Genomic DNA, 12,029 nt, shown 5'->3' on the forward strand with positions numbered 1-12,029 from the left:
ATTAGTTGTTTATATACATTTAGTAAACCCCAGATAAATCACTTATCAGTTTTCCCCATATTTAAACTATTTTAGCCTTTACACTTACCCATAAATGCAGCAGAATGAACCAAGGGCTCAGGTGTGTAGTCAGCTGTAATGTTAGATAGGCCAGAGTTCTCCACAAATTCCCCTGTTTAGGCCTTGCTCCTCTACCTAGTGCTCCTGGACTGGATGGCTACTGCTCCTCATTGGATCTTACTCGTGCTCCTGGATGGAGCTGCTCCAGCAGTCGTAGCTTCTCCCTTTGTCTTACTTGTCTCCAGGCATTCTGTTTGCCTCAGATTCCTGGTTGCGGCATGCTCCACAAATGCTGCCTCTCCGGCTCCCACATCTGCCAAAGTGTTGGAAGGTTGGTCTGGCTTTTTAAAGTATGTATCTTTTCCTGGCTTGCCATCCTTCTATAGGTAATAAAGGCGTACCTGCATTGGTTGAATGAGGGAATCTGTGGTCCTCCATGCAGGCACCATTGAGGATAAGTTGGCCACCAACCATTCAGTCCAAGCTGAAGTCTGCCCTTTGCAAAGGAACTGCAATAGGGTTTGCCACCAGTGCTACCAGCTCTGTGTGGCTTGGATATCAGATCTCCTCTCTGCAGCTGCTCTGCCCAGTGTTTACCCTGCAAGTAAACTCTGGTGATGAGCATGAATCATTTCATGTTAATGGGGGCAGTAGTGGGGGGGCGGGGAGCTGTGCTGCTCTGTGTCCCTCTGTTGGAGTGCTCTCCTCCTGTTCAAATTCCATGGAAGCTGGACAGTTGCAATGTTGGCCTGCTGGTCTACTAGGAGCTCCTCTAGTTAGGTTTTACTTCACTTGGACCCACTCTCCCATGGGCCCCTTCCCCTGAAGTCTTCTGGTGTCTCTTGAAACTAGGCTTTCAGATTCAATTGGTTTCAATAGCAGTTGTACTAATTCAGAGTAATTGTTCCCATGGTTAAAGCCAGTAGGCCGGCTTTAAACTTTGCTCTTTCTCCAACCTACATGGATCATTTTTTATTACTGGCTCTTCCAGGGATCGACATAACAATCCTAAAGTTAGGACAGACTACAATGAAGGGGGTCTCTACAGCATCTCCTAGAGAGGTCAACCAAGACACCTGCAACTCTGGCTTCGTAGCCACGGTAAATCGGTCACCCTGAGCTGCAGAGACCACTATGCGTTTTGTGACACAGATGCTGTTCGGATTGTTGCATGGAATATTCATGCGCTTGTGAATAAACTTGCAGGAGTGATGAAACAGAGGCTCAGCAGGCTGATTAAATACAGCCACCAAAGTAAGCTATGACACGTGACTAAATTGAAGCCTTCACTAGAGAGTTAGTGTTCAACAATATCTTATTTAAATAAGTTTTGGGAAGGTTGGTCAGAGTTGGCCCTAAACAATTCTGGGTTGAGCCTTGATTAGGGTTTTGATTGCCAAGATAGTTTGGGATTTTAGCCTTCAAGTTCCAAGAAGTCATGCCATTTGCAGCGTCTGTCTTACAAGGTTTAATAGTCTGGCCTCCTAGTTCCTTTCTCCAGGAAGACCTCTTGCTTTAAGTATAATTAGAATGTTCCTTCTGCCTGAGGAAGTTTAATTCCTCTCAGGGCGAGTGTCCCAGGTAGTGGAACCTCTTTTCCAGACGTTTGTGTGTCTGCTATGAACCCATTTGCAAACCAGGGAAAATATAAGTAGCACAGTGTTGTTATCATCCTAAAATGTAAATGCAGGAGAAGGTTATGTGCTGCTTGCTGATTCAAGCATTATCCTATCTGTCTTTAACACTATGTTGCGAGTCTCAGTCTTTATAAGTGATGAAGTGCCGCTGCTAGAAAGACACGATTGCCTCTAGATTTTTCTTTACTGTTCCCTAAAAGGAAGAATAGAAATAGGAATACCATCATTTTTTTTGACCGACTGTGGTATCTTGACCTCTTCCCCGGAAGGCTGATGCACTGAAGGCTGCGTCACACACAATAAGTCAGGCTTCTGGGTGAATTGCCTGGAGAATGTCAATGGCAGGGGGAAGAGGGGGTCAGTACAGGCAAGTGGAGGGGGTGTTGGACCCCCCCTGAAACAGACCACAGTTGGGTCGCATCACCTATGAAAGCAGGCGCCTGGGTAGTAATTCAAGCAACTCGGCGCACATTTCATCAATCTTTGCTTTTAGGGGATTATGCAATTAATTCTGCTTCTTCATTTTATTATTGGTTGTGAACTACTGAAAACCCCCCAGATGAAGACAAGGCTGGTGAAGTTTTATGAATGCCATCTCCCACCGATTAGCTCCAGTTCAGGAAAGTTACAGGAAAGACCAAAAGTCAATTTGCGGAGTAAGTAGAGTAGTTATTTGGGCTTTACAGTTTGCAATTCGCTTTGTATCTGTTAGAAAAGATTACTGTAACTGTCCTATCTTTATGGAACCCCCATTTGCTTATATTTTTTAATCTGACCTGTACTTTTCACAGTGCAGTGAAGTTTTACGCTTCACTACTCTGGTCTTTGCTCGTCTGTTATGGGGAAACTGATATGTCCTTCAGACTGTCAGTACTGGGAAACCTTGTTTCCTTTAGTCATATTACTACTTTTGTATCACTTGTGGTAACTTTTTATCATTGTGCACTGCAGTACAATGGGGTGTATTTTTGTTTTGCCCTAGACTGACACTCAGAGGATTTTTGGTTAGTCTAGGTGTGCTAAAAGGATAGGCTGGTGGCAGCAGTGACTTTGCCACTTTTTGGGGATTTTCATTTTAGCCTTACCGCGTTGGAAAATCCGAAAACGGGTCCCAGTTAATCGGATGATGGGTCGATGGAGCTTGAGGCTCGGTTGACCGAAAAATAGAGTAAAACTCTGGAAAAAAAGCACAAAACACAGTAAAAGCCTGAGAGCTAATCATGAGGACTCGCACCACTCGAACGTGCTGTAAAAATCTGAAGATGGCTGCCAGAGGAGGGGTTTAGGTAGAGGGCAGTCATTGGAGGCAGTATGACCCGGAGGCCAGTGATGGGTTGTTAGGCGAAAGACAGTTCAGAAGTGAAATTGAAACTGATTTTTTCTTTACTGAGGATTCCCAGCCTGACAACGGGGAATATTCATGAGCATGTGAATCCATGCTAGACCACATGCTGGATAAGTCATTCGCCTCTATGGAGAGCGCTGGGGACAGAGTGCCCCCCTGCTTACTGATGTAGAACATAGTGGCGATGTTGTCTATTAAGATCCTCACCACTTTAACAGACGGAAGGAATGACTTGAGGGCCCAGAACACTAACCGCAGCTCCAGGATATTGATGTAGAGATCCTTCTCCTCCGCCTGCCACAGGCCTCTGGCGTGCAGACGTCCGATGTGGGCTCCCCAGCCTTCCAGGGAAGCACCCATGGTGATTGTCTCCTGGTACGGGGGAGCTCTAAAACCATGTGCCTCGGGTGACGTTTGAGTGAACGCCCCAACACTGTATTGCCCGACAGGAACTCGTCGGCGGCGGGATCTTGTCCGCAATGCTTCCAGACACCTGAACCCAGCGAGCATCCATGAACTCCTGAAGAGGTCGCATCTGTAACCTACAGAGCCGGATAAGGTAGATGCAAGATGACATTATGCCGAGAAGCGACTTGATTGTCCGCACTGTGGCGGTCTTCAGTGACAACAGTCGTTGCACTTTCCCCAGAATGGCCACTACCCTCTATTCCGAGAGCAACGCTAGGCAGGAGACTGTGTTGAGTCTGGCTCCTAGGAACAGCACGTTCTGCGATGGCGTGAAGCAGGACTTCGGATCTGGGATTCTCCATCAATTATCCGTCAGAACCTGGATGGTCGCCTTTGTGTCAGATGGTCAACTTTCGCAAATTGGCCCGAATGAGCCAGTCGTCCAGGAAGGGGTACACATGTATTACCCCTAGACGCAGATGAGCCGCCACCAGCGCCAGGCACTTTGTGAACACCCTGGGGGCCGACTTCAGGGCGAAGGGTATGGCCTTGATCTGGTAGTGCTGGCCCTGCACTACGATGCGTGGGAACTTTCGGTGCTTCTGGTTAATGGGGAAATGGGGGATGGTGGTGGAAGTAGCATTATTCAGTTCCAGCGACGTCGAGAAGTCTCCTTCCCCCCAGTTGGCCGAGCACATGCTGCAACATGACCATCCTGAATTTTTTGGAGGGGACATACTTTTTAGATACCGCAGGTCTAGATCGGGCCGCCAGCCCCCGGTTTTCTTTTTGACTAAAAATATCTGGAATAGACTCTGGAGCCCCAGAGTCATCTTGAAACCATCTCTATCGCCCCTTTTCGTAGCATTGCCCGCACCTCCTATAAGAGTTTAGGGATGTGCTGCTCCTGCCGGGCCACCAGAGGGATCCGCAGACACTTGTGCTGGAACTCCAGGGTATGTCGGTGGTCCAGTGCGTCCAGCACCCATCTTTCGGTGGATATCTTCTCCCACTGGCTGACAAATCCCATCAGCCGGCCTCCCACTGGGGGGCGTGGGTGTGGGCTCGACGTTGGGTTCAGTCCTGCTTTGGAGTCAGCATCCCGCCTTGAGGACTAAGACGGCGCCAACCACCTCCACCGTAGGCTTTGGAATGGCCTTGTGGACACAGAGGGCTGGCGGTACGAGGAGAAACCTTTCATCGACCTGCCCAACTTTCTTCTGGAGGCGCGAAAGGAAGAGTGGTGTTGCTGGAGAGCACCCAGGGCACGGGCAATCTCCGTATCCGCCTTTATGGCCTGCAAGGACTCGTGTGTGGCCTTCCAAAAGATGTTATCACTGTCGAAGGGCATGTCCAGTACCCTCACCTGGACCTCCTGGCGGAAATTCGTGGCCACCAGCTTTGATGACACCATTCCCCATCTGCCGTAACCCTGTGTTGGCGATGTCCAGCGCCACTGTGATGTCATTGGCTGAAGCCACCTCTATCTGTCCTGGAAGAGGTTGAGGAAGGAACTCCAGAATCGGGCCCAGTTGTACCACAGATCCTGGTCAGACCTGGCCAGGATGGCCAGTGCGTTGGCCACCTTGATGGTCGACCCTGCAGTGTAAATAACCTTGCTCCCCATGGCGTCCCACTTCTTCCCCCTCGCGGTCCACGGGAACTGAGGAAGACTCAGAAGGGTTCGACGACCTTTTCCTCGCAGTTGCCGAAACCACAGAGTTCGGCAATGGTTGTGCCCGTAGACACCTGGGTACAGACTCTGGCACCCGGTACCTTTTCTCCAGTCTATCACGCTTAGCCGGGGCTATGCAAGGATTCTTCGAGAGGGCCAGGCCCTCCTCCCACACGTCGTCCAGGAGGGGTCCTGCCATGATGGTCTTCCTCTTGGCCTTGCGCCTCTGGTACAGAAAACCCTCCTCCTTGGTTTCCTCAGGCGTAAGATGGAAAAGCTTGGAAGCTGTGGCGACCATGGTATGACAACGACCCCACCTCATCCGGCGAGGATGCCCTCGGTTGCGGAGATCCACCCACCATGACAATTTCATCAGTCGTTGCTGTGTCCGTCCCTGTTTATACTGGGGCAGGGGGGGGGGCACCAGATGTGGTTGTGGAGGTTAATATGGGGGCATCTGATAGCGCATCCTCTTTTTAGCCAGAGGCTGATCGGGGACCACAGGGACTGAGGCCTGCAGCATCTTTTTCTGGATTTCTGACACCAACGTGCGTAGGGTTGATAGGATGTCCAGGGATACATCTCTCGGCTGAGCTGGTGAAACTTCCATGGACTGGGTCATGGCCTGTGACTTCACCATCTCCCGACCCCTTTTCGGCACCCTGAGGGGTTGGGGCGGGCTCAGGCGGCATCCTCTTGTCTGGACTGCCAGCAGGCTTTGCCACCGCCCCCGCCGAGGCCTCCCGTCTCAGAGGCAGGGACACCCGGGGCGCAGTAGGTGTTACCTTCATGGTGTCAGCCCCTTTGGCCTTCGAGAGAGCAACCGCCACCAGCTCAATCGTTGACGCCTGCGCCACCTGGGCCTTCTTGGGAAGGTCGGTTGACTTTTCCTCTGTCCTGGGCTTCTCCCGCAGCTTAGCCGGGTTGGACAATTTCTTTTTGAGGAGGAGCTCGATTGCTGCCTGGTGATGGAGGCAGATGGTGACGTTGATCGCGCCATGCCCATCGCGGGACCCGCTTGCACGGCAAACCCGATGGAACCGGACTCACAGTGTTTGGCCTTGTCTTGGGCCCCTACGGATGGGGATCCCTCAAAGGAGTTAGAAGCCCACTCCTTGGACCGGCCGGGGCATGGGGCAGAGTCCTTGGCTATTAGCCACGCAGCCAGTCTACTGTATCGATCCTTCATCGTTTTCTTCAAGAAGCAGTGGCACATCTCGCGCTCTTTGTTGTCCACATGAAGACAGAGGCACTGAAGTGTTTGTCCTCCACAAACACGTTCCGTAGTCCACATCTGGTGCAGAGCTTTGAAAGGGATCTTCCTTCTCCTCCGTCGTGGCCGGAGGTGTGGAGTAGGCCCGATGGCCTTCTGCAAACTTCGAAGAAACTTCGACAATCCTTGCCCATGAGGGACGCTGAAATTCACTGACAAACGGTTCCCCGCTGTCAGCAGATGGAGAGATGAGCACACGGGTTCTTGGACAAAAAAAGAAACTTTTTCTGTCAAAAAACAAAAAAACTGTAGAAGTAGCTCACGGAGGCAAAACTCGAGGACTCGCAAACACTTGAACGTGCAGTAAATATCTGAAAATGGCTGCCAGAGGAGGGGCTTAGGGAGAGGACGGTCATTGGCTTGGAGCAGTATGACCCCAGAGGGGCTGGGGGGGTGGAGTCCTCTTCCTCCTCCTCCTCCTCCTCCTCCATCTCCTCCTCCTCATACTCTGCTATCATCAGTATACTACGTATGTAGAAGTAGCTCAGGGCGTGTGCTACAGACAAGAGGCAGCCATTGAGATATTAACACATGATTCTACAAGTAGACATGTTCCTCTAATCCAATCCATCCCGGTAGTAGGTTTTCCAAAATGCCACGTAGGATGATGTCAAATGATGGATGAAAAAGTATATATACTCTGTATAAACAAGAAGAGGTGTGATTATGCATGCATCTATTTTGATAGCTGTACAACTCCCTGCTTTCTTTCATTGAGATTCAAGCAGTATTTTACCATCTTCCTTGGGTCTGTTCGGTTATTTGGTCTAAGATATTTACTGGTAATTCCATCTAGCGTGTTAAGGAGAATTCTCCGAAATTTTCTAATTCCCAGCTCTTTTGTTGGACTTTAGGACTTTTAATTTCTAACCAGGAGAGAGCGAGGTCCTTTTTCCCGCTCATGTATTTGTTTGTGATTTGGACTATGTTTATTTTGACTTTGGAGTCTAACAAACTCCATAGGCATCATCTTTACATTGTGACACACAGCACCTTCAGTGCAGTGGCACAGGGAAGTCTCTCAGAGTTCCCAAAGGTTTAAATATCTTCTCTTGGATAACTACTGTTTCCAAGAGCAGTGAAGTGAAATTGACTTTACTTACATTTTGTAACTTTTTAGACCCAGCACACACTATCTTACAATAGGGTGCTGGGAGGGGGTTACTTAGTATCCCCTTTGTCTAGCTTCTCATGTAACATTTTTATGTTACCCTTTCAACAATTAATGGCTGGGGGCAGTGGTTTATTTTTTCCTACCATTGTGTGTTTCTACCAAGAGCTGCAATTGCAGCAAAGCACACATGGGTGCCCATTTTGTCAAAATTGCCCTGGTCGTCTTTTTTCGCCATTACTTGTTGGCAAGGTCCTTCTTGAGATTTACTCTGTGCGGCAAACCAGATTTGGTCCCTTTGTTAATTTTGTCTTTGGCATTATTCACTGGTGAAGCCCGCCTGTGGCTCCAGTAGGTCTAGCAGGGGCAGGAAGTGAGGGAGGCGCCCAAAACTCCCTGTGCTTAATCCCCTTGATTACAGGAATGCACCAAAAAGGTGATTGGCCGGCTGGCTGTTCTTGGAGGACAGCCAACCTGCTGTGTGATTGACAGCTAGGCTGTGAATGAATGGGAGAAACCTGCATAAAAGGCAAATCTTTTTGCTTGGAAGGCAGCGTCGACCACTGGACGAAGAAATCTGAAGAACTTGGAAGAGACGCCTGCTGCAACTCCTGGACTGTTGGTTTTCCCGGTGAAGCCCTGCTGCTGTGCTGAAGCTCCGAATTCGTCTGGACTAGAGAAGACCTGCAAAGGAAGACTTCTCCCCATGGGTTAGTGGGACCAATCGGCCCCAAGACAAGCTCATCTGGAAATCCTCTCGGAGCTGGATGTACTTCCATTGCTGCTGCAGGAACCGATTGCCAGGGAGAGGAACACCAGAATCGAGTGAGTGTCTAAGTCAGACCAGCTCCAGGAAGATCCTCCGGCATCCCTTGAAGCAGGACTGGCCAAGCCTGAGCAAACTCAACAGAGTGCTGGACCCCAGATGCGAGGAAAGTCCAGAGTGGTATCCGAGAACCCGCAGTGGTGCTATTTGCGAGGGTCACGGGAAGCTGAAACCGCGAAGTGCTGCTGATCTGAAGTTTGCCCATTGCTGCCGCCGACTTCCATTCGTAGTGCAGGAGGCCTCGGACGTCCTCCCTCTTGTCCCCACGATTGGCGCAGGAACAAAGGAACAGAAGCCAGCTGGAACAAATTTCTTCTAACCAAAAGGTACTGTAAACTAAGGGGACTTACCTCTTGTTGTGTAGCCTGACAAGCTCTCAGTTGAGACTTTGCCCTGGTTGCTTTTGCAGAGTTGCCCCTCACAAGCCTCCCAGCGCGTCGCCCTACAGTGATTTCATTTTCTTCAAAGACTTCTAAAACATTGTGCAAGACTTACTTACCTACAAGAAGCGCTTCAGTTCTCCTACACTTTTTGCTCAATTAACATTAGCTGTACTGACTCCCTAAAAAGAGACTCTTCTTACCTCTGACTTTGTGCTTCAACTATCCCTCAACACAGGTCACACATTAGATAACTTGGGCTGGGAAAGGGTTCATTTACTTTCCATTGGGGGTTTCAAAAAGTACTTACCTGCTTAAGAATATTTTTTTACCCTTGCTTTATTCCCTGAAACATTTTCTTTAACACCAAACTCAGTATTGCCCTAAACGTACTAGTGATACATTAATGTCCACAGTGTCCTAGTTATTTAAGTCACCTCAGGGTGTAAAAAGTGTGTGTGCCATCCCAAATGGGTATCTACTGATTTACAGAAACTGAGTGTGTGTATTTTGAAGTATATTTCTGTGTTACATATATATTGCTCCCTTCTGAAGAAGGCGTATTAAACCGACTGTTAAATTAATTAATTGTTTAATCAAGAAATCTAGAGTGTAAGAGTTTATTGGAATACATGTCACTGAATCTGTGTGATAACCCTACAGCTCACATTGACCCCTCTTGGGATAAGCCTGGCTGCTCAGTCACTATCAACTTATGTAGTACATGCTTATACCAAAGGTTGGGTTAACTATTGCCAAGAAAACAAGGCTGGTGCAGTCTCCCACAGGGTACTGCATACAATCTTGCCTAACATAGCGCATAGAGGACGCTTCAAACTGCTATGGCACACCCCTCCTCCCCCTCAACCCCTTGACCCCTCTACCCTCTGCACCCCCTCCTCTCCACACCTCACCACATCCTCTCCATCACACCCCCTCCGCTCTACATCCCTGCCCCACATGGTTCTTCCTCTGTGTGATCTCTTGGTTTGTATCTGTCTCCACTGACCTCACCTGAACAGCCCAAACTGTGCCTTTCATTCTGTCTCCTTTTATACTGTGCATAAAACAATTTGAGCAATCTAGGTACAAGGTGCGCCTAAACTCAAATTGCTTGAAAGCCTGCTACTCTATATACAATTGTGGACTGTGTGCAAAGGTTATGCCCTACCCTTATACAAGGTAATCAAATATAAAATAAATACACCAACAAGGCTGTGCATGTACCTTCATTACCAAGAATGTAAAATTCACATACAATAAAATCAAGTCCTTGGCCTAGCCGACACGTGTTTCAACTAATTTTCTCAAGGCCTTACAAAGGCAGGTAAGTTCTTGTCGCTGTCTCTTCCCATTAGTTAACAAATAAAAAATTCCATCCATATTATTACAATGTCATCCCCTTGGTTAAATTCCATCCAATTTACGTACCAACATAAAAGTATAAAATATCATTAAGTTTCAAATTCCAATCGAAGAAAAAACAATACAAAATGGTAAAAACACAATATATAAAAAACAAAGTATTAATGTATCATGCGTCGTCATGATCATTACAGATCATCATTGTTAATTAGTTCCCATGTGTTGAAGCCCACAACCGCTCCTGAGCATTGCAGTGCCCGCATTCAAATAAAGCAATAAAATCAGTTGGATATATGGTTCCCAAAATGTCCATGAAAAGGACTTGATCCATGCTTGATTTTTTTAAAGAATAATTGGGGGGGAATATTTTGGAGGTCTAAGTCAATCAGGTGAATCATGTTGCCAAATTTAGGGGATCTTAACTTGGCTTTTTGTAGCTGGGGTCTTACCTCTGATCTTCCATGATTGTAGGGCACATTCACTTTCCAAAATATATAGCATGCATATTTATTCTGAAGATGTCAAGCTAAAAATGCAAAATCTGATCTTTTATAGAAAAGATTTCATGAATTCATTTTCAGACAGGACTCCCTTGAAAAAGGTCTCAGACTTGATATAAAACAGGCATTTTTAATTCATCAGATTGTATAGTACCTCTAATTTTATAGTTTTGTGCAATACAAGAGCAATCTCATTATAAAGCAACATTGCCAACATTCATCCTGCTTCTTACTTGAGACATCAAATCCAATTAATCATGGGTACTATTAGCAATTCACTAATTTTAGGATTTCAGAATATTGACTTTTGTTCTTGTAGGCATACAGAAAAGTGCAGGTAAAAGCACAGACGCTAATGTACAAGTCCACGACTTGATACAAAACATTACATCATTGACTAGTTACAAGGACCAAATCAGTGTTTGTCATGTACACAAGAATCATACTATAAGCTATGGCTCAGGAAAGACGTGTGTGTTCTATATGCAGCCCGTGCTAGGCTCGGTTTTACACAATATTCCTTATCTCACAGAATATTCTTTGTTTTCAGAAGTCATGTTGGAGCAAACTAAAGTAAACTGATTTAAACTCCTATTAAGACATTAGTCCTAAGTAATCTAATCGGGGTTCGAATTATTGACTTAACAGCAGCCTGCCTTGAAACGGAAGCTCTATTCACCAAAACACAGCAAAAGAGCATAACCAATAAATAACATGTAACCACATTTGAAGAAGTAAAAAAGTAGACAGAATGGATTAGTGACTTACTTTGGAAGCTGAGTAAAGGCTAGAAAGCCAGCTTTGGAAGCTACTAATCTCCTTACGGCTTGAAATTGGCTCTCGAGCTCTGGGTTTGTGGTAGCTGGGTCCCCTTCTTGAGAAAGCAAAGATGTAATTGCATTATTTATCAACCTCTCCTTATTTTCCGAGAACAGGCCCTTGGAAAGAAAACGCATGATATCAGCATTTGTTCAGCTTTTTGGTCAAGAGGGTGATTAAGTATGAAATGTTGCACTCTCTCTTACATCTTGTGTTACAGCATGCAAAACTCCACTGTACGAAATGTTGGAGTTGAACCTGAATACTGCATCTGCAAAGTTGCAATCTGCAATGACAAACATATATTGATTGATACTCAGCAAAGTGAGGCAATGACAAAATGTAAAAACACTGTTCAGTGGCGATCCTGGTTGTGCCTGCCCATTTGATTTGCACAAAACAGCTTTGGAAAGTTTTAAGACCATTGTACTCCTTCATCCCATGTTAGAATGCCTAACAGTTTTTGCCCTCCCAATATCTGTCCATTTAATTTCTTATGAAGGTTTTTTTTGTGATCCAGTTATTTTACAACACCCATATGCTCCTCCCTGCCAAACACCATCACCCATCCCACATACCCAGAGGTTGCTCTGTGATCCTTATTTACCTAGAGAAGAGTGGAATCAGAAA

General features: G+C 46.8%; 1 protein-coding gene across 3 annotated transcripts in view; it reads right to left on the minus strand.

Moving 5' to 3' along the window:
• DNAJC13 (DnaJ heat shock protein family (Hsp40) member C13) overlaps nt 1-12,029 on the minus strand; it is a 2,820,731-nt gene that overhangs the window by 2,267,144 nt on the left and 541,558 nt on the right. For all 3 annotated transcript variants that reach the window (XM_069648714.1, XM_069648713.1, XM_069648715.1), the window contains exons 11-12: nt 11,606-11,685; nt 11,349-11,518 (exon numbers count right to left, since the gene is read on the minus strand). In XM_069648714.1, coding sequence (XP_069504815.1) covers nt 11,349-11,518; nt 11,606-11,685 — 250 coding nt within the window. The remainder of the gene's footprint in view (nt 1-11,348; nt 11,519-11,605; nt 11,686-12,029) is intronic.

Source organism: Ambystoma mexicanum, chromosome 2q (assembly GCF_040938575.1).
Source record: "Ambystoma mexicanum isolate Mex_15411 chromosome 2q, UKY_AmexF1_1, whole genome shotgun sequence".
Taxonomy (NCBI): domain Eukaryota; kingdom Metazoa; phylum Chordata; class Amphibia; order Caudata; family Ambystomatidae; genus Ambystoma; species Ambystoma mexicanum.